Source organism: Spinacia oleracea, chromosome 5 (genome assembly GCF_020520425.1).
Source record: "Spinacia oleracea cultivar Varoflay chromosome 5, BTI_SOV_V1, whole genome shotgun sequence".
Taxonomy (NCBI): Eukaryota; Viridiplantae; Streptophyta; class Magnoliopsida; order Caryophyllales; family Amaranthaceae; genus Spinacia; species Spinacia oleracea.
The window spans coordinates 3,943,860-3,966,745 of NC_079491.1; the positions used below are offsets into that span (position 1 = coordinate 3,943,860).

The 22,886-nt window shown below is 35.0% G+C and overlaps 3 protein-coding genes, 1 non-coding gene and 1 pseudogene across 4 annotated transcripts; 2 read left to right on the forward strand and 3 right to left on the reverse strand.

Moving 5' to 3' along the window:
• Window positions 1-1,265: 1,265 nt before the first annotated feature.
• LOC110783178 (40S ribosomal protein S29) lies at window positions 1,266-3,319 on the reverse strand. The gene is made up of 3 exons (XM_021987502.2): window positions 3,159-3,319; window positions 2,936-3,035; window positions 1,266-1,454 (listed from the first exon to the last, which is right to left on the reverse strand). Exons 1-3 carry the CDS (start codon window positions 3,218-3,220, stop codon window positions 1,446-1,448), a joined length of 171 nt encoding a protein of 56 aa, XP_021843194.1. The 5' UTR covers window positions 3,221-3,319; the 3' UTR covers window positions 1,266-1,445.
• Window positions 3,320-4,998: 1,679 nt separating this feature from the next.
• On the reverse strand, window positions 4,999-7,672 carry LOC110783172 (uncharacterized). Its single transcript, XM_021987489.2, has 2 exons — window positions 7,321-7,672; window positions 4,999-5,316 (listed from the first exon to the last, which is right to left on the reverse strand). Exons 1-2 carry the CDS (start codon window positions 7,442-7,444, stop codon window positions 5,105-5,107), a joined length of 336 nt encoding a protein of 111 aa, XP_021843181.2. The 5' UTR covers window positions 7,445-7,672; the 3' UTR covers window positions 4,999-5,104.
• A 3,856-nt stretch (window positions 7,673-11,528) lies between these two features.
• LOC110783164 (pentatricopeptide repeat-containing protein At3g20730-like) lies at window positions 11,529-20,130 on the forward strand (annotated as a pseudogene).
• Window positions 19,913-20,131, forward strand: LOC130462322 (small nucleolar RNA U3). Its single transcript, XR_008922418.1, has one exon. It is a non-coding gene; the product is annotated as a small nucleolar RNA U3 (small nucleolar RNA).
• A 524-nt stretch (window positions 20,132-20,655) lies between these two features.
• On the reverse strand, window positions 20,656-22,463 carry LOC110782177 (PLAT domain-containing protein 3-like). The gene is made up of 2 exons (XM_021986306.2): window positions 22,304-22,463; window positions 20,656-21,327 (listed from the first exon to the last, which is right to left on the reverse strand). The coding sequence occupies exons 1-2, from the start codon at window positions 22,370-22,372 to the stop codon at window positions 20,932-20,934; spliced, it is 465 nt and encodes a 154-aa protein (XP_021841998.1). The 5' UTR covers window positions 22,373-22,463; the 3' UTR covers window positions 20,656-20,931.
• Between the last annotated feature and the right edge of the window lie 423 nt (window positions 22,464-22,886).

The window sequence follows — 22,886 nt, forward strand, 5'->3', positions numbered from 1 at the left end:
TCACCTCTACCTAAAGATGGTAGTGGGCTGGGCCAGCCCAACCCGACACGATACCAAAAAAGCTCGGCCCGACATAGGCACGAAGTCGTGAGCCAGGCCCTGGGCCTTATTTTTTTGGAAAAAGCACGACCCGACACGACAAAGCAAGCTAAATTTAGTAATATTAGGCTTAGGCACGACGGATCAGCCCGACCCGATACGACACGAAAGCATGTGGGCTCGGGCCGAGCCTTGTTTCGAACTTTTCGGCCCAACACGATACAATGTGGGCATGCCGTGAGCCCGGGCCGGTTAGGCCCAAGGCCATCTTTACCTCTACCTCTAATTTTCCTAAAGCTAAATTTAATACTCGTATTAACAAGCACGAGGTAGCCAGTGGGTTGAATTAAACTCGACCCCGCCAGCCCAACCCAACTACCGGAGTTGAACCGGTCAAGCTAACAGGTGAATCATGGGTAACTTGGTAAGTGTCCAGCACAAACCAGGCCCACGGCCCACAGGCACATTTATAATGATCAAAACACAAGGTTAACTTACATCCAATCTATTATTTCTGCCGCAAGCGTTGGCACATTTAACATTGCATAAGGCAACAGTTGCACCATCAATGTCCATGCATCGATCAAAACACCCTGGTGAACATTTTTCAATCCAAACCATAGCTGCAACCTCAACCATATTCATGGCAAAAACAACCATAATGCATAACACAAAAATAGCAACTACCTTGTTGGCCATTTTATTTCTTTTTCACTGTTTTTGTTTTTGTTTTTGTTTTGGAGGAACTATTTTTGTTCTCTTTGGTGTTGATTAAGGGCAAGCAAGGTTTATAAAGAGAAATTAAGAGCTAATTTTTGGAAATTTTCTAATCTTAGGAAGTTTTGGGGTACTATTTTTAGGTATTTGACAAGAAAAGAAACCATTAAAAAGGTCAAAGGATTATCTATTTTAGCAAAAGATTTTTCAACATTACCTACATCACTAGTAAAAACTAATGGATGAATGCCTCTATCAAATCGTGACGGTAAATACAAAAAAACCCCATAGTCATCTCCACCTCTCAATGAACATTATACATGAATGAATTGGGTGACACAAAAATTTATTAAAATTTTGCAAAACAAAATAATACTCTGGATTGAAGTATTAAATCAAGGCATTTTACTTCCAAGCAAACATAAAGAGGCTTAGTGAAATAATCCACTTGATAAACACCCTGTGACATAATAGTGTAAAGTAGCAGAAGAGCATGAACTACTACAATATTGAAGCACAAATAGGATTATATCATCTGAAAATCCAAATCTACTACATTCAGCAATGTATGGTATTTCAAAACAGAACAGGTTTGGTAGTCCAGACCTTTTAAGGTCACAACATAGAAAATAAATTCATTGCCTAGTCTAAGAAAACTTCAAGCAGCTTCTGCAATTCCCATGCTACACTTAACGATACTGCAAATACAAAAAAGAACAAAGCAAGTTTAGATGATTTGAAACAAACCTTTCATAGTTGAACAACATACAACTATCACAATAAAAATCATAGAAATCAGGTTAACATGACAGCCAAACTTTCTAAAACCGATATTGATAGATAGATGAGAGAAAACCTCCTAATCAAACAATGTTTGTTGAATGAACCCAACAATTTACTACGAGAGTATTAACAAACAATGTGATTGGTTAACAAAAAGTGATTTGTTGAATGAAGTTTTATATCAAATAACAATGTGATTGGTTAGCAATCGTGAAGGAGAGGAGAGGGACAGAGAAGGAACTTGTAAGGTAGGTGAGGGGAGGGAAAGAGAAAGAACTTGTAAGGATAGATTTCATCATCGACAGGTAAAATAGAACCCTTCGCATATCCAAATGACTAATATGTTGCCAATTTACCCTCCACCCTTTACCTTCAAAGGCCCTCCCCCACTCACACTATAAACTATAAGTTGAACACCAGAGGAAAATTACCCTGTTCCTAATCATCGATATAAAACTTCCAAAGAATAATGCATATATATTCCCACACTTGAAAGCACAACATGATACATTCCTAGTGAATATACAATAAGAACTCCAAAGTAACATTTTCTGATCTTTGCATGTAAAATAATGTTCCGTCTCAACATATACATAGTAACACAGATTAGCAGCTGAACCACAAATAAGGCAGGCTCACAATTGATCATCCAAATCCCAAAATGTATACTATTGACAACAAGCAAGGGGCAGAATACAAGTAAATTTTTTGAAGAAAAGGTTTGACAAAATTATTGTTTGAAAAAACTCGCAATGGGCCATCCGCCCATCCACATTACAATACCCAAAATGCACCATCACAATATTATCTCTTTTTGGTCATCATCTACGAATCAATGCAGAAAACTCCAATATCCAAATGAACAGTTCACCAATTAGGTATATCTAAGATCAGTTTCGTCAATCTATCATCCAATAACTAACATCTAAGCTAAGAAATAAAGAACCAAGTTGACAGGGAGTCAAATCAGTCACAGCTTCTACAACACCAGACCTTATCTAAATTACTCCTTATATAACCAACATATTAAGCAATTCAATATCAAAAAATTAAGTTCATCAGCTTAAATCAATAATCGATAAATCGTATGTCATTGACTCCGCCTTTGGCTTCAATGTTTCAACCACAAACTTTTATACCCAGTAGAAACGCAATAGCTCAACAAAACAAAAATGAAGGGAATTTCACAATTATTTCCTCACTAATTTAAACACTGATCACTAATCTACTAGAGCTAAGAACAAATCAAACCGAAAAACACCAACTTATATGCTAATATCAGGTCAATGAACCAAATTTAACAGAAATAATCAAGCCAATAAACAACAACAACAAAAACAACAACAACAACAACAACAACAACAACAAATTGAACTGAAAATTGAAGGGAAAATACCTTGATGAAACCGATTTCCTTAGCATTGCTACGGAAGCACTGCCTGCAGCACATCAAACCATACTTGCGGATGATTGCGTGTGGGTTTCCGCAAACTCGGCTGCCATAAATTGAAGAAAAAAACGCAATTAAAACATCAGCTTAAACCCAGAAAAAGGAAAGCAAATTAATCTGAAACACTGAACTTAGCAAAACATAAATCGAGAGGGAAAAAGAGAGTTACCAAGCGCGAGATCCAGGACCATAGCTCTTAGGGTGAGCGTTCCAGATGTTAGAGTGCCCCATTTTCTTATGCTTTACTGCTTTTCCGGCGCTCTGAAAGCTTCTAATATAAACCCTAGAAAAAGTGTCGCTTGTTATTGAAGAAGAGGAAGAAATTAGAGGTGTCGACTGGGTTTTTATTCGCTAGATTTTAGAGTTTGGACCCAACACTTACCCGCCCAAACGCAGCGTTTTGGGCCTTTAGGGCTTTAATGACCAACGTTTGAGCAATTTTCATTAGCATAGGAAGGTTTAAGATAGATTTATCCAACAATAGAAGGGTCCAATAATCTATCCCGTGTCAAACCATATGTCACATGATTATATATGATCATCCAAAAAAAAGAAAAAATTGTATATGTGTGAATGTCGAGGAACATTACTTGGGATTTTAATTTCTCCGTTACATCTTGTAAAATGATATAGTACATGGATTATTGTTTATACCTTTCATCCAAACAAATTTTATCTATGGTGTCATTGTTATTTAGCATGAGTTATATTTGGGACTTTTTTTTGAAGGCCAAGTTATAAGTTATTGCATATTTGGATCGATCGGAAGAGGGTTTATTATGCATCCTTTTGTAGTTTTGTGCCTAGGTAACTGTAGACAGGGCCCCAAATTTGATGGTCCAAAAAAATATTAGCAGTAACTTATATAGCTCAATTAATGGTCATATAGTAATCATGTAAATAGAAGATACTTAATTGATTTGTGGATCAATAGTATAACCTTCTCTTAATATTTCATAGGTTGTGAGATCGAATCCCAATATGTACATTTTTGTTTTTGTTTTTTAGTGTTACTAATCATTTTATTAAGTAAAGGGTCTCCAGTTTAAAAAAAGAAAAAGAACAGGGCCTCCGAATTCCCATATACGACCCTAGAAAGCCTTAACGTTAGGTTTACTGAGATGGTGAGTAGTGTAACTTGAAGTTGGAAGTAGTTAATTAAGAGATGAAGAAGCAAAGAATAGCCCAAATTGGCAATTGGCTTGCTCAAGTGCATTGCTATGTTCAGACAGGGCGGGACCAAGGACGGGTTGGCAGGGGCCATGGTCACCCCCCCTCGATTAGTTGATTCCAATTAAAAAATAGTTTTTCATTGTGTAAAAGACAATAAGATGTGTAGCTTAGTTGGTTTAAGCAAGGTCAAATTGGATGAAATTAGGTTTAAGCTTGAAGAATCCGTTGGCTTGGATCGTGCCTGAGCCGCCTTTTTAAATAAAATAGACAAAATACGACATGTAGCGAGTGAGCTTTGTATGATCGAGCCCATGACAAGCAAACTTAACACAAAGCATAGGCCCAACCCAACCCAACCCATAACCGTCTTTAACAACAAGGCCTTTGAAAATAAACCTATGGCAAATGAACTTCTTGGATATCCTCAATAACAACAGAACAAAACAGTACACACATAGTCAGCACAATAGCCTTCTCAGTTGTGATTTATAAAAGCACTCTTGATGCAAAATGTTTGTGGCACACATTATTACGAGTACTAAAGGAATTTTGTACACCATACATATATAGCTAGCTAGATAGATGGCGAAAAAGGTTTTGACGACTCTTTGGGGATGGACAACTGATCTCTTCTTAGGGCGCGTCTTTGCTATATTTCAATTTTCGAGTTTGATTATTTTACTAGAATACTCCTAAGAAAGGATCATCTTCTTAGGGGCGTCTAGACAATATATTCAATTTCCGAGTTTGATTATTTTACTAAAATACCCCTAACAAAGGATCATTTTACCTGCTCTCTACGAGACCAAGTCAATAATTCCTTGACAGATAGTGTCTCTAGGTGCCAAATTATCATCATACACATCCAAACAATTTTTCATTTACATGGAAATGTGGAATAATATTGATGGCCAAATACACTATAACTGTTTTTACCATAGTCTACCAAAACTTGTTGCTTAGACATGTACTGGATCTAGCCCAAGCAACGGCGTTTCTTAAAGGCTTGTTCTTGAGCCATTTAGGGGAGGAATTAGAGCGAGTTACTTCATTAGTACTTGTTGTTGTTGTCTCTGATTTCTTCAACATCTCCCACATAATTCGAACATCTTCGTATTCACAAGCTTTTACTTCTTGGCTTAGTATCAGTATACCTGTTTGTTCATCAAACACAATTTATAAATAACAAACCAATAAGGTAAAATCATGAATCATTTATTGAAAAAGTCAACCAACAATTGTTTGAAGGTCGTTTTCAGATTTATAATTCTTAGCTAAGCTGGTTTAAATTTTAATTAAGGACTGTGAGTTTGAAAGATTAAACTAACGTTGTATCATGTAAGCAGGAACATGCTTACATGATCTTGAGTACGTAGCTTTCAGATTACAGGATTCACAGCCATAATTCGTAATTAGAGCAAATAGTCGACACCAATGTTACATTTGCAAGTTGTCACGTAACACTCTTTAAACAAAACTCTATAATAGACTTACATAATAAATTACACTACGAATGTCTCAAACTTGTTATAATTCACGTTTTTGACACCAGTTGTCACGTAATTATAGCCCCCGATTTCCTTGTGCTTCACATAAATTATACGGAGTACTACATATGTCTCAAACTTGTCTTCATGCACTTGTCTCTAATTTCACGTATCAATTTTAAGCTATGTTTTGTAGTCCAGATAAATTCAGATAAATAAGTTTTTTTTAGACATTTTCACACAAAAATAAATTTATTTCAGGTGGGAAAAAAAAAATTCAGATAAAATAAGTTCAGTTAAGTTCAAATAACAAGTTCAGTGAAAATAAATCGAATAGAATAGAGCCTTAATTATGAAATGGAAACAAAAAGGTTTGAAACACACCCGACCCAATTTTTAGCTAATAGTGGTACGAATAAAGTAGTAATAAACGCATGGTGCCTACAGCCTACGTCATCAACTAATTGTAAAGGTGACCAATCCTCAATATCCCGTGCTAGGTTGCTACCAACGGTTGAACAACCAAAATTGATTAATACGCGTAGTGGCTCTAGTAGTACCAACGGGCAACGGTTGATCAACCATAAAGGTAACGGAAATGATAAAGGTCGCAACATGCGATCTTTAAGCTGTGTCACAGTAATGACGTGACATGTTTATGTGTCATGATTTAAATTGGTAACTAAAAAATTTAACTTATATAACCTATTATACATGTTACAAAAAAATGTAGGAAAATCTTAATATTCTAATTTGGTTACTTCTTTATATCGATTAATTACCTTATTTACATATTTCCATAGTAAAAATATTGCATCGATAGTAAAAATATTCTGATGACGCATAACCTACGTGTCGCCTATATGTACCAATTAAACTCCGACACGTCACAACTTGCGACCTTTATCATCACCATCACCCTAAAGGTAAAACTCGAAAACAAAAGTTGTTGTTGGTTTTACTTCATTGTGACACAGTATCGAAATTTTCATTAGCACCAAGGGGCAACGGTTGTGTACTTGTATGTATGTACAAAACAAAAATAATGATACAGAAGTACTTGGTATGATTTTCAAATCTAATCGAAAAGTTTGGACCTCAAATCCTCAATCAACAACTCTAAACCTTAGTGGTATCGTACACAAAATTATAAATCGTGACTCATATAAGAATTTGTCCATTATCTATCAAACTAAAGCTATGATACTAGCATAAGTATGATTTTTCAAATTAAATTGAAAAGTTCGGACTTAAATCCTCAATCAACAAGTCTAAATCCTCGTAGGTTCGCACACAAAATTAATCGCCCTCAATCAACAAGTCTAAACCTTAATAGCTTCACACATGAAATTAAAAATGACACAATCTCATACAAGAATTTGTCCATTATCCTTCAATTAAAAACATGACGCATACACAATTACACATAAACAAAAACCAACAAATTTCCTCAAAACTAATTAAAATTATGATTTACTATTTTACTTCATACAAAATCACAGGCTCATATAGTCATATCACACGGAAAAAGTTACTACTCTGTCAAAATAAAGTAGTGATTCTAGTTGATAGAATATGTCATCCGATTGAATTACGTTATACTACTTGGATTAATTTTGCGAAACAAAAGAACAAATCAATCAATTTACAGTAACAAAACAAAAAACTTACCGCGCTTTTGAAAACCGAGACGAGCAGCTAAACGACGGCAAAGTTTCTTGACAGGCAAAACGATCCTCTTCTCCAACCAGTAAAACTCCATAGTATTACTAACTCGAAGCAACAATTTCCCCATTTTTCCAGGTATTTATAATTTTAATTTAATTTACAGGATTCCGGATAAAAAGATAATTACTAAAACTTCGAGAAGTATTATCTCCTCAAAATTCCAAGATTCGAAGCTATCTTCTCAATTTATAATTCCTTCTATTTGAAGATAAATAATTTTTATTTTTTTATTTTTTTATTAATGAAAACGGGAAAAAGAAGCGTCGCTCCTGATTCCTGAGGTTGGGAAAGTTTAGGAAAGAGAAAGAACGTCTGCTACTTTTTTATAAGGAGTACACGAGAAGGGACAAATAAAATTAAATTTAAAAAGTTTTGAAAAAGTATCCAGTGAAAAACCACCACGTGGTTGAATATTAGTCGCGGTTTAACTGTCGGTAGCTTTTTCCGTCCACGTGGGATTTTGAACTTGGACCTTGGGTTCACTGGTTCACTCAATGGTCACAAATTCAACAAGGTTTTCTCTGATATTTTTTTGTATGGGTAATGGGCTTTGGGCCCACCAACAAGATATTATTTTTGCTTCTACTATTATTATAGTTGAAAATATATGATGGATCCACCTAATTTTTTTAGACTTTGGCAATAGTAGGGTAATATTGTTAGATTTCAAGATCTTTTTTGAGTTTTTCCACTAAAAAAATTCAAATTGTTTTTTTTTTTTGGGAAAGTTAGAGGATACAATTTGTCAAATTTATTTTGTTTTATGGACTAGTTTGTCTTATTGTGAGGAATGAATAAAATGATACTACATTATTTGAGTATTTGAAAATAGAATTCTTCTCCAAGCTAATGTAATGTATTTTTAAAATATAACTATGGTGGTGATTGGTGAGGTAAGATACAAAAATGGCTTTGAGTATGTTTGTGAACTATTTTTTTCTTTGGTTTAATTATTGAAAGATCGTTCTATCTTTTCCGTAAAATACTGCATTCACTTTTGTGTGTGCCACAATATTTGTTTTCATGTGTAAATGAGTCATTTTCTCAAGTTTGAAACACATTTTTGTGACCGTCATAACCATTGCATAACCCTTCAACAAGAGTCATCAAACAAGTGAATATCGGGCTTCAACATGTCTAAGGGGAAGTGATAAATCCAAGGAAAATTTTACTTCTTCCAAGGAAATCCACATTTTTTTAAAGGTGATTTCCTTGGAAGAAGTGAAATTATTCCTTGGATTTATCATTTCCCATGTCTAAGCGGGTAAGAAAATAAGAATCATTAAATATGATGACAATTATATTTTACATTGATACTTTTCTTCTTTGATCGAATATAGGTTGATACTTAATTACTGAAATGTTACTTATTATTATTTTTACCTTTACTTAAACTTAAAATCTAAGTATCAACGGAGTAAAACCCAAAAAAGTATCTTTAAAACGTTAATGTGTAACTAAAAACACGGTCCAACTTTTTTGAAATAAGCAATTGCCAAAAAGAATTGGCCCGAATAATTTACAACGTTTTATCAAACTATTTCAATATTCGAGTATCCAAAACTGATTTACCGGTACAATCTTACAACTATTTTGGGTTTTGGATTCGGAAATATTAAATGGATATCCGATCTTGTTCACCCATGCCCTTCAATAACTTTAATTTAGAGTGTTTACGTATGTTTTTGGCAACCACGTTTAATATTGATAATGACTAGAATAGACATTTCAACGGTTGTCTTTGTTAATTGGTAAAGCATATTATCATGTACAGTGAGGTTTCTCAAGCCATTTTTAATCATTTAATCTTATACAAATGCAAGTCCAAATCTGTATTATATGCCAAAATATAGTGCTTACGACAAGGTTTTATATTGTATAAGTAGGTTTGTGTTCTATATAAAAGTTAAAACATACTCCGTACGTGATGTGTGCAGCATGCGGGTCGATCGTGCGTGCCCCACCTATGTTAGCCTTGTTAATCCTTAAGAAGTACTAATCCGTACTCCCTCCGTCCCGGAATACTCGACTCGGTTTGACCGGCACAGAGTTTAAGGGACTTGAATTGACTTATTTAATTTAATAGGTAGTAGTTGATAGTGGGGTATTATTTTAATGTAGTTAGTGGGAGGTGGGTTAAGAGGTGGGGTTGGGGGAGAGTAGGGGTTGAATTTTTAATTATTTTTGTATGGAGTAGGGGGTAGGTGGGTTAATAGGGGTGGAGTGAGAAATAATATAGTATTGTTAGAATATTTCCATTTTTAGAAACAGGTCATGTATTAAGGGACGGCCCGATAAGGAAAACAGGTCAAGTATTCCGGGACGGAGGGAGTATTATTTATGCACGCGATATCTACTTGACATTTTACAAAAATATTATGAATTTAATATTATTAAGTATATGAACGTTATTGTTCTTTTAAATAATACTTCGTATTTGAGATATAACTATAGATATTACTCCCACAGTCTTGTTTAAATTTAAAAAAAATTCACACAAAAATTGGTCAAATGAGGCAAGTAAAACAAAGACATACATAACTTACTAGACTGACTAATACCAAGTAGATGATAGATGTTGCCGTGTTTGATTCAATAGGATCTCTTATTCGATCTTACCTAGTAAAAAAAAGTAGTATGCTTTCTTAATTTTGTACGGATTAATGGAGTAATAGTAAACTCCATCCACATAAAATAAGTTTTGATGGAGTTTGTGTCAGCTTCCTAATTCCTAAAGTTATCCCTTGTTAATTTTTTTTTTCCTAAGAAAAGAAAGAAAGAAAAAAAAAAGACACCTAAGAGTAACTCCAATTAGGGATGGCAACGGATAGGATCTGGACCAGATCCTCTAGGATTCAGATCTGTGTTTAGGCAAGGATCCAGATCTTATCTGGATCCGTTGGGTAATGAAATTGAGGATCCATATCCATGTTCAACTGATCCAAAACGGATCCTAACTTATTTTTTCATCAAGACCCTAATTTCCATTTTAACCTTAAACCATAGTTAAATAAGACTTCAATAACAACGTTATTTGTCCATACAAGCATTCACTAAATTAAATTTAACAAATCCAACATAAAGTTCAACAAACTTCAATAATGCTACAATTCATCTTATTTTTATATTTTAATTTTTTTTTTATAAAAACGCTTAAACGGATCCGGGTAATGACTTAGGACCCGATCCCTTTTTAAAACAAGGATCCAGATCCTACCCGGATCCGTCGGGTCCAAAAATTGAGGATCCAGATCCGCTGAAAACGGATCTGGATCCACTGATCTGGGTCGGGTCCATTATCCACTGCCATCCCTAACTCCAATGGTTAAAAAATTGACATGCTCACAAAAAAGAAGAATTATGTGAACATGTAGCTCACCATTGTTACAACAATGACATAAGCAGCTATAAAACCTTCTAGTTATTTTGGGCAGCTAGCTTAAAAAAAAGTACCTCAAATAAATAAATTGTTTAAAGGTTCTTTTGTCGTTGAACCCCTAAAAAAACCAGTTTTTGTAATTTAACACCTTACTTAATTTTTTTATTATACTTAAACACCTTAAGAAAACAAAAAATTTAGAAATCGACACCATTTAACGATTTCCATCAGAAAAAAACGGTGGTTTTTAACTATGTTATAGTTTCCAAGGTATGATTTGATTGTAGACAACTCCTTCTTATTGCTTGGAAGTATAACATAGACTTAAAAACCAACATTTTTTCCGACAAAAATTGTTATTTGGTGTCGATTTCAAATGTTTTTTATTAGGTGTTTAAATATGATAAAAATGAAGTAAGGTATTAAATTAAAAAAACTGATTTTTTTTTTTAGGTGTCAAATGACAAAAGATCCTTGTTTAAATTTTGTAGCCACAATGTGAAAATTTGTATTGTAGCTTAAATCAATTGTAGCTAGAAATTTGATGTGGCGAACTTAGCCACACCACTTTGTAGCTCACAATTGGAGTTCTCTAATTAACTAAATATTCGTGATGTAACCGTCACCGTAAGAGAACATCTTAGGTTCTGTTCGATCTATTCAACTTATTTTGACTTATTCAGACAAAATAAACCAGTTAAGTTCAGAAAAAATATATGATCTTTTCAGACATTTTTATACACAAATAAGTTTTTTTCAAACAAAATAAATTCGATAAATTTCTCGATCATCTCCAACAGACAACAGAGCCACCTCTACCCGTCTTTGTCTCGTTTATTTTGACCGGAATCCCTTTTTCCCACTCTCTCCACCGTCAACAACACCAGTCAACAACAGTCGGCGAACAACGCGACAAGTACAAAATTCTATCGATCACCGTCTTCTCTCTTTCAAGGTATACCATTTCTCCCTTCTAATACTCTCTTTCTCTCTCTCTTTGAATTTACTGTCTAAGTTTGACATTGAATTTCATAATTATCCTATGTTTCGCCCTAATTTAAGGAGAATATGAATTGATTGTCTAATTGTTGGTATGGTGATGACATTTGATTGTTTTCAATTGGTATTTACACAAACTAAGGAGTTGTTAGTCCGATATTTGAAATTGAAATTGAAAAAGTATTTTTGGATGACAAATGAAATATACTCAAATGCAGGGATTATTGATTGTTTCAGTTGGCATAAATTCACTTTGGTGTTTTGTTACGTGTACTTGATTTCATGGTTGTGTATAATTTGTGTAGCGAGTCTAGTGATTAGTGATGCGTCAAATTCGATATTTGAAATTGAAAAAAGTGTTTTTGAATGACAAATGAAATACTCAAATGCAGGGATTAATGTTTTATCGATTGTTTCAGCTGGCATAAAATCACTTTGGTGTTTTTTTTAATGTGTACTTGATTTCATGGCTGTGTATAATTTCTGTAGCGAGTCTAGTGATTAGTGATGCGTATATTTGACACAAGGGGAAGTTTAGCTTGTCTATTGGATTAACAACAAAGGCAAAACAACTACGGAGTACGAAATAGACTAATTTCAGCTCTTATGGGTTATCGAAAATTGCTCGACCACTCGAGCCTCGTGGAGGAGGTAAGTCGCTGTATGTGCCTCAATTGGTCGGTTTACAAGGGGTTGTGTTTTTCACAGGATTCGGACTGCATTGAACCTGTACGGCTATACACGTCATACATTTCCAAACTTACCCCCTTTGTCTTTTTGGAAGGTTGTTAAGTTGACAGAAATATCAAATGCAAGGATTATAGATTGTTTGAGTTGCCACCTGGTGTTGTTTAGGTGTATTTGATTTCATGGTTGTGTATAATTTGTGTAGCAAGTCTAGTGACCAATGTATAAAAAGGCTCAAGGCGCAACAAGGCGATTTAGAGTTCCTAGCGCCTCGAGGCGCGCCTCATTGAAGTGAGGCGCACTAATAAAAAGTGGAAAAAAGTGAAAATTGGTGTGTGCCTTAGTAGGTGCGCCTTTTTTGCGCCTTTTTGCGCCTCAAAGTGCGCTTTTTTGCGCCTTGGTTTGCCTTAGGTGCGCCTCATCGAAATCTCCTCGTCCAGACAATAAAAGACAATAAAAGGCGCTGGCTCCAATCGCCTTGCGCCTGACACGCCTTTTTATACACTGCTAGTGACTAATGACTAGTGACTTAGTGAGTGGTATATTTGACACAAGGGGAAGTTGGGTTTAAATTGTTTATTGGTTTAACAACAAATGCTAAATAGCTACTAAACAGATTAATTTCAGCTTTATATGGCCGGGTTATCAAAAATTGCCGAATCTATTTTTTTGGTGTAGAGAGAGCCACGAAGGGGAAGTCGACAATTGATGTAGACGGGATTCGATCCAGGTCTTGGGTACCACCCCCTCCAGACTTTACCAACTAAGCTAGTTGGTATCCACAAAATTGCTGAATCTAATAAGTGTCTAATGTAGTTCAATGAGTGGTAGCCAACTAGCTGTGTAGGTTGGTTTGAATTGATCGGCTCAGGGGTTCCATTTTAACATTCTATGTTGATGTGATGGATTTTTGCATTATTGATGAGGTAATGGATGATGTAGGCTATACGCTGAACTAATTGGTGTCCAAACCTAATGACTCTGTATGCATTATGACTTGAATGGATGATTAATGTTATTGTAATTGTACATGTCACCTGTGAATTATTAGTTATAATTTGAATTTTGTATTATCTGAAAATTTCAAAGCCATGAGCAAAGCATCCTAGAATCAGGAAAAGAATCTTGGAACGCCCACTGCATATAAATGGTTGTAATTTTGTTACTATCTTAAGCTGTTGGTCCTGGTCTCTGTTGGTAGAGCCATAATTCCTGAAGGGAATGCATGACATACATGTTGAGTTAACTTTAGCAAGTCACTTTCTGATTAGGTATTGTTGCCATCCTTGTTAAGATTCAAGTGTAATAGCCTGTTGATTACATTGACAGTTGGTGTAATGATGCAGGAGTAGTATAAAATATAGTATGAAATGTTCATAGCTGTTTATCATGATACTCGTGCTCCTCTTTTATTGATAGAATCTCTGATAAATATATATTCCTCTGTTTTCTGTCTCAAATTCTTTGAATTTTTTGGTTATTCCCTGTTACAAGTATCACTTATCACAAGCTATAGAGTATAGATGATTTCAGAAATAAACCACATTTAGACATTCTAGTTTCATGATGAAAGCTGGATAAACCATTTTACTGAGTAGGAGGGAGTATTTTGAAAACATTTATGATTGAAGCAGCTGATGTTGCAATATTTTGGAACTCTTGATTTTTGAATTATTTTTTTCCACAACAAAGATAAGCCAGATATTTCATATGCTAATTGAGCATAAACACTTCTAGAAGCTTGAAAGCCTAAATTCTGCACATATTCAATGATAGAGGAAAGATCTCATTCCAAGCTCCAAAACACATACAATATCACCCAGTAGGCCAGTAATAACTCAAAATTACAGATCACACAATTCATCTTCAATCTTTGTTCTTCTACACGAATCGGGAACTTTTATCGTGACTATTGAATGATTTAGATCCCAGGTAATCACTCAGCAATATTGTATACTAGAGAGGAACCACCTCTTTATTGCATAAGATCTATTTTTCCAGTAAATAGTAGAAGCTTCTTGCTGATGACATCCAACACCTTGACAATTTAAGACAAAGTACATACTTGGTTTATAACTATATGTTTCTACTTGAATTTGATTTTCCCTTTCCTTTCCCCACCAAAAATAAGAGATAAATACATGTCTAGAAATCTAGAATTGAATTTATTTTTAGTGTTTGGGTTATGGACTTATGGGTATTTGCGTGGTTGAATTTAATTTGTAATTTGTATACTTGATTTGGGGAAGAAGTACTTCTCTTTCGTTGAGCTTAGGAGTGTTAGGACTTTAATTTGTGATTTGAGTGGTCTGATTCAAGTTGCTTATACTCTCGTGCCATGTAAGTGTGTTATTGTTTATTTGTTTTTTCATTTTGTTTCTTGTTGGATTTGAATTATGTCGTGCCATGGAAAGTGTAATTTTTTAAAAATATGTTTTCATTAGTTTTGTTCTATCTTATATACAAATTTATTATTTTGTTTTTTGAAATGTGTAGGTGACTTTCAATTTTTTTGTGCAATGGAGTTGTATTAAATTTTAGACCTGGATCCGCCCCCGCTTAAAACTCTGCCTTTCATATATTCATGGGTAAATTATATGAAGCTCTGAGACCCATCTTTAGGAACCCAGTTCCTTTAGACCCTTTATTTTTCATGAATTTGCTTCAGACGTGCATTGATGCAAAAGCAGGAAAATAAGGTCGTCTGATTCATAAATATTTGGTCTATAATGGGTTAGACTCAAATGTGAATATAAATACCAAACTAATCATACTTTATGGAAAAATTGGTGACGTGAGACATGCACGTAAGGTGTTCGATAGAATGCCTGAAAGAAATGTTGTATCTTGGACTGCTTTGTTATCTGGGTACTCTCAAAATGGGTTCTTTAAGGATGCCCTGATGGTTTTTGAGGATATGCATCATTCAGGTGTGAAGGGTAATCAGTTTACTTATGGTAGTGCATTGAGGGGGTGCACCAAGTTGATGTGTTTAAGGAGTGGGAAGCAAATTCAAGGGTGTTTGCAGAAGGGTAGATTTTCTAGTAATTTGTTTGTGCAAAGTGCATTGGTTGACCTGCATTCGAAGTGTGGGAGTATCAACGATGCGAGTATCATCTTCCAGACAATGCCTGAGAGGGATTTGGTGTGCTGGAACACAATGATCGATGGTTATGCAGTCCAAGGCTTTGTAAATGATGCATTTCAATTGTTCCCATTGATGATGAAAGAAGGTGAGATTTACCTATTTAATATCCATTTTAATTGGGGTTTGTGTTGTCATTGAGTTTTTAGACAATTGTTTTGGGAGGAAGTCTATGTCAAAAGTGACTTGTATCCAAAATGGATGCAAATGACTCTGATTGGTACTCATTAACTTGGTATTGGTGTGGTATTGGTCACCCGATACACTACTAAGTAGTACCAATACGAGCCATTTACGTTATTGGTAATCGCGTACCCTTTGTTTGTACTAAAATAGGTTGTATTGGGTTACTTGTGTCCTATTTGGTTATAAGCCCCTTGACATTTAGAAAACCTCATTGTTTGGGTACTACGAAGTTAAATTCTTGTCAAGATTGCTTTATTAGGGTTAGTTTTTTATTTACAACTGTTGATTTGTTATGTTTGTCTTCCTTAATAATATAAGGTACAATACCCGATTGCTTTACTTTTGGAAGTTTATTGAGAGCCTGTACTCAAGGTAATAATCTTTCCAGAGTCTTCCAAATCCATGGACTTATGATACAACATGGTTACGGATTACATGATCTGTTGAACAGACTATTAATAGATGCGTATGCAAAATGTGGAAGCACAAAGCACGCGTACACTGTATTTAAGAGTATGATGGTAAAGAATTTGCTGTCATACACTGCTATGATTGCTGGTTTTGCACATGAACATGACCATCATATTGATGCTTTGAATCTCTTCGGTGAAATATACCACAGTGGCATGGTGCTAGATGGTTTTCTGCTCTGCACCATGCTTAGAATGCGTTCTACTACATCTTTGTTGAACTTTGGAAGACAACTTCATGCTCTTGCACTAAAGTATTTTCCTATTTTGACGTGGCTTTGGGCAATGCCCTTATCGATATGTATGCCAAATGTGGGGAGCTTAAGGAAGCCATCCGTGCTTTTGATCAAATGGAAGAAAAGAATGTTATTTCATGGTCATCTTTAATTGATGGATATGCCAAGCATGGCTATGGACATGAGGCAATGTTGTTATATAGGAAGATGGAACATGAGGGTCTCAAGCCAAATGATGTGACATTCTTGTCTATACTATTTGCTTGTAGTCATGCAGGGTTAATTAGGGAAGGATGGGAATGCTTTAATAATATGGTTGACAAACATAATATTGCCCCAACCGAAAAACACTATTCATGCATGATTGATGTATTAGCACGAGGTGGCCAATTAGAGGAAGCTTTTAATCTAATGCAAAAGATGAATATTCAACCCAATGCATCTCACTGGGGAGCAATTCTTGGTGCCTCCAAAGTCCATGGAGATATTTGTCTTGGAAAATTAGCAGCAAAACTTCTTTTTTATTTGGATACCAAAAATTCTTCTACCTATGTTGCTTTGGCTAGTATATATGCTGCATCAGGTTTGTGGAATGATTCATGGGGTACATATAAATTCATGGAAGAGAATAACTTGAAGAAGAGTCCTGGCTGCAGTTTTGACTTGTGCGAAGAGAAGAGAACAGCGCTTCTGCAAAGCTGAAAACAGTTGAAGACAAAATACGACTACTTCTCTCAAAGATGACGCCGTAGTGGGTCTTGTAGTGGTTATTACTGGTTAATTGGTTGCTTCTGTCAACGATACTCTTATGATCAAGAACCCGGCAGTCCTTTATTATCTGTGGTTCAACTTGTAAGATCATGCTTTTGCATGATTGTCTTTGCCGGATTGAGGTGATTTCTGTCTTTCAATATTGCTTTCCCATTGCATTACCCTTCCCTTGAACCCTGTCTTAGAGTCGTAACTTTTTTTTTAATTTTCAAATGCAAGGTCGATCTGTTCATGGGACAAAGAGATGGGAATCACTTTACAACAAGAACTTGCATTTCTTTATCCTTCAAAAATATCATCTGTATGTTACTATTGAGAGCACATGTGAATATTTGCTAATTGTGAGATCCGTTTGTGTAACTGTGTTGTATAACTTGTACTCAGGACATAATATGGAGGAACGATGAATTGAGGAGATGGCTGGCAAGAGTAGAAAATCAATCTTGCCTTTGATAAGTACCTAAGGTAATATCTGGCTTTCCTCTATTTTCTGATTGAGTTTAAGCACTTGAATATATGTGTGCATAAAAGTCTACTAAAATAGAACAAATGGCATATTGTCGACATCATTATTTTTGCAAATTGTGTCTTGGGCGAAAGTTGAAATCAAATAGCATAGGCTGCGTAGCATATATAAAAGGAAACAATGGCAATTTTCCCTTGTTGCCTCCGCATCCCAGTTCAGTCCCCTCTCAGAAAACTGAATGGGCAATTCTAATTATTCGTTCATGCTTGATTGGTGGTTTATCTGAATATGCTAGTTAGGGACAATCAAGGAAGCTGTATTTCACAATCTCCAAAAAATCAGAAGAAAATTATTATCTTTTATTTATTTATTTATCTTACTCTATCTTGGATGCTCTCTGTGTTTTTGGTGCATAGGAGGGCCAAATACCAAACAAAATTTATTTTATAGCAGTAAGATGTGGCTTAAAAAAGCCTTGGAAAATTTCAAACAAAACTCTCCTAATACCTTAGCCTAGGTGGGTTAGCGTGCAAAGTAAAATTTTCAGACATGGATCAGCTAGCATTTGCAAGCCAATGCACAGTTGTGTTGGCCTCAGAGCAGATGCTGTACCTCACCCTGGTGTCAGCTCATGCTTCATGGCATTGAGCAACATAGTAGGTGTGGCCGTGTGGGTAGAAATTATCTATATCTTGAAAGCATTAGTATGCCAAACATAGGATCCATTTTTAGGATATTTGGCTTGATATTCCTGCGTTCCAGCCTCTAAGCAATGTTTATACCTTGGATAGCAGTAAAGAGTGTCACTTCTACAAAGAAGCTGATACCACACTTAGGCTCCGTTCTATTCGACTTATTTTGTCTGAACTTATATTATCTAAACTTATCTGAACTTATTTTGTCTGAAATAAACTTATTCGTGTGGGAAAATGTCTGAAAAAACTTTTTTTTCCTAAACTTATATTATCTGAACTTATCTGTACATATTTTAACTTAATTGAAATTATCTGAACTTATATTGTCTGAAATAAGTCAATATTTCGGTTATTCCCTGTTACGAGTATCACTTATCAGAAGAGTATAGATAATTTCAGAAATCAACCACATTCTAGTTTCATGATGAAAGCTGGATAAAACATTTTACTGAGTAGGAGGGAGTATTTGACAACATTTATGATTTAAGATGGTTATTATAGTTCTGAAGGAGAGGAAGAGCAGAATGCTGTATCTAATCATACAAACTTGCAGCTGAATGCAGATCCCAAACTACTGGATAGGTACTGACTGATAAAGGGGTCAAGAAATGAGAAAAAGGAAGAAATGATGGCATTCCAAGTTGCTGAGCAGGTGAAACTGGAGGCGCTAAATGATGATCGTCATGCTTAATTTTACCATTGTTATTGGTGATCGCGCTAAATTAAAGAGCTTTTGAAGAATGCTGCAACTGTAAAGATATCATCTTATGAGAAAAAAGTATGGTCTGGTTGAACCAAATGGAATGGGGAAGTCCACACGTACTTTTGAAGCTTTTCGCTAAGTTTTGTTAGATTTCTTCCTCTACCCAAACCCAAAATTTTAACGTCCAAAGATTGTGTGATATACTGATATCATTCAGTAATGTAATTGTAAACAAATTAATCCATGATTCTGGATTTAGCTGGCAAATTGAAGCTGCAACTTGGAGAGCTGGACTTTGCTTTTGTATAGGCAAGACTTTTGAACACCCCAGAATGAACTGTAGTATTATGATATATGAATTATGAGTGTGTTACTTATATCATTTCAATATGCAAAGGCTTCAGATGTTTTCAATATGCAGCATAGACTAGAAATATGAATCAAATACAAATATAAAAAATGTCCGCAACATGGCAGAGCGGCCTACTATGTTATTCCGTCTCTTCATTTTATCTCAAGTACCCGTATCGGATTCTCGACACTTCGACATGGGCACGGACACTCTGACACTTAATTTTCGACTTAAATCCTGGAAACTTTTTCACAATTTAGCCGAGTTGGACACTTGGACACGTAACTGGTGTCCGACACTAGTACCCGTGTCCAAGTTACATAGGCGGCCTATGTAACGGCTTCAGTTCTGAAGCCTGAAAAAGAAGTCTGGTTGAAAAAGACCCACATCGTCTAAATAAGCTAGTATATGCTTGTTTATAAGCAGAAGCAAAGTTATAACATGATACGACCTTACTTGAACAGGATCTGTTCTATAGTATTCGTACCTCTGTATCTTTGAGTTCTAAAGAGACAGGAAACCAAGTCTGGTGGATGAATCATGACCGTGTGATCAGAGCGTGATTAACGGCTACCGTTGATCCTCGGATCGCTGTGTGCTGTAGATGATCGTTCCCCTGTTCCTTTGTGTGAGCTTGGGATGTTCATACGGTTGTCTGACAGACTTCCAATCTTTTTTTTTAATTATTTTGATCGGAAAAAGGGGAAGTTTGGAGGGGGGAATCTGCAATCGGAACTCCGTCGTTGAGCTGGTCGTGTGTGGTGGTTGTTTTCTCTTTCCTCGGTGGCGCCTCCATTGTCACCGACATTTACAAACCTGACCTTGTATTGTAATTGACTTTTTTCTTCTTCTTTTATTGTTTTGTTTCTTGCACACCAACTGTTTGATAAAATGCTCCAATGAATGTCTTGTATATATGTTGAACATTTTATACATGTTTGATCATAAACTCGTTGCTAATATAACTTTATGATTGATTTCGGTTACATTACTTGAGGTTTGATCTGTTAATGCAATGCTAACCATGTCATTTTCCTTAATATATCTCAAGGTGAGCGCGTATAGGTAATTTTGAAGTTATATGTTTCATCCGTTTTAAAATAGTTGCACCTTTTATGTCTAGCTACTTCGTTATTACTTGTGTATGGGAGGAGTGTTGAAGTAGATGTGAAAAATGCAATAACGTAACTTGCATAAATATAAATTTGATTAAAACATACTCCGTATATAGATACAAAGAGTACATAAAACATTATAGAACAGGGGAAGTACACAACATATTCACCCATTCGTTCCCGGTTAAACCATGTTGGCATACTTAAGTTTATGCCATTAAACTTATTATATTTTTAGAAAGCAACAACATAATATTATAACCATATAAGTAACATTTATCAGTCTTTCAAATACTCCCTCCGTCTCTTTTCTGTTCTTTCTGTTTGGAATCTTTTTCTTATCAACCTTCTCAGCACAGATTCCTGACGACGGAGAGTGAGTAAGGCGGTTCATCTTTAGCAAGCCATCGGTTAATGTTAAACCTTTTTACCGCGGAGGATTTCTGCGTCTGGTCATTAACAACGGTAACTTCTAAGTAGTTAACGTACCATCCAGGGTGATCACCACCATTGTTGTGGCTCAATTCCATTTTGCAAATCTTGAGGCATTTTCCTGGGATTTTAAATCTGTCTAATTGACCCTTTTCAAAGTAGTTCCTTGAATTAGGTCCATCTCTATATCTTCTAAGACTTGTAGCATCTACTGATTCCCCTTTCTTGTTATAAAGACGAAGTAAAATCTTAGCGTTTGTTCCAGCTCTTTCGTCGTTATTCCCTGTCTTCAATTTCACTACATACGTACATGACTGCATAATGCATGCACAAAAATAAGGGCATAATCAACTCATTAGTAGTAGTTTATGAACTATATGTCAGTGGCGGCACTAGTAAGGGTTCAGTGGGTTCAACTGAACACTTACTAGAGCCGGAAAAAAAACTGTTAAAATAAATTTTTGGTATTGTTTGTAATTATTTCGAATCCTATCCCGTTTCTTTTCCCTTTTCTTTTTTTCTCCGTCTTCCTTTACATTTCAAAAACCAAAACATACACAATCTCTCCACTATTTTTTTTATTTTTTTTTTGTGTTTTGAAATTTGCAATTACTTTTTTCATTCAATTGATTTAAATTTGCTAAACTAGTTATTTCAACAACATAATGTTAGATTTTAGTTTAGAGCTATAACTCACTTGTTGCTTTACAATTAAATTTTTTGTTAGATTGAAATTGACTTTATGAATGTGAATAGGTTGATATGAGATGAATGTTGTCAATTAAAACACCATTTCTTCGAGTTCAACTGCAATTTTTTTTAATATTATTTATAATATATATGCACCGCCATATTATTAGTTGTAATAAGGATTTTAGATTGTCGTGTTTGATTTTTTCATATGCGTTTCAAAATTTCGAACCCTTAATGAAAAAATCCTGGCACCACAACTGCTATATGTCCCCTTCGTTTCTGAATACTTTGACTAAAACGTTGTTTTGTTTGACTTATTTTGACTAATTTCAGATAAAATAAGTTCAGATAGATTCAGTTAAGTTCAGATAAAATAAGTTTTTTTCAGACATTTTCACACCAAATAAGTTTATTTTAGATAAAATAAGTTTATAATATACGTAGTAGTGTGTAAGGTATGACATAAACTACATGTTATGAGTATATAAATACAATAACATCGAGCACCAAGGACAATTCATGTATGCATAAATCAATAACAGAAAAACGAGAAATATTGTATGATTAAAAACAAATGAAGTATAGTTAGGTTCTTACAGAGTGAGCAACAAAGGCTAAAGAGAGGAAGACAATGAGAACACTAAAGAAATGCACACCCTTTGCCATGCCTATTTAAGTTTTTCTTTCTCTATTTAGAAGTTGTGGAGAAATGTTTTAGTTGTGGTTTGGCTTGCGATAGTACCCTGTCTATTTATAGCGCAAAGGCTAGTAGTGGTGAGGCAAATATTACAACGTACGAAATTACTCCATATTATATTTTTAAATAGATATATTATACGAAGTATAGTTTAATGACAAGCACTAAATAAGGAAGGGATAGACAATAGGACAACGCATATATAAGAATTATAAACTAAGTCATGTATATCTGTTCGGAACTCCTTAAATCAAGAGTAAGTTTTGTGTTTGACCGTCTTATACTCATATGTCTCATAAGTCCGTTAATGTCAACATGACATCATTTAATATGAAGTGTGTAATAGCTTAGTGGTAAAGAGTTTTTTATTTCTATATTAAGATTATATGGATCGAACGACTCATAAGCAGAGCGCCACGTGTCACGTAAACCTTTTTAGAAATGTCTTTTAATATATAGTATAGATAAGAATCAGATCAACCA

Coding starts and splice junctions, on each gene's coding strand:
- LOC110783172 (XM_021987489.2), bottom strand. CDS start 7,444: ATGGGGAAATTGTTGCTTCGAGTTAGTAATACTATGGAGTTTTACTGG. Junction 5,317..7,320: donor TCTCGGTTTTCAAAAGCGCG/GTAAGTTTTTTG, acceptor ATGAACAAACAG/GTATACTGATACTAAGCCAA.
- LOC110782177 (XM_021986306.2), bottom strand. CDS start 22,372: ATGGCAAAGGGTGTGCATTTCTTTAGTGTTCTCATTGTCTTCCTCTCT. Junction 21,328..22,303: donor TAGCCTTTGTTGCTCACTCT/GTAAGAACCTAA, acceptor TGCATTATGCAG/TCATGTACGTATGTAGTGAA.
- LOC110783178 (XM_021987502.2), bottom strand. CDS start 3,220: ATGGGGCACTCTAACATCTGGAACGCTCACCCTAAGAGCTATGGTCCT. Junction 3,036..3,158: donor GGTCCTGGATCTCGCGCTTG/GTAACTCTCTTT, acceptor AATTTATGGCAG/CCGAGTTTGCGGAAACCCAC.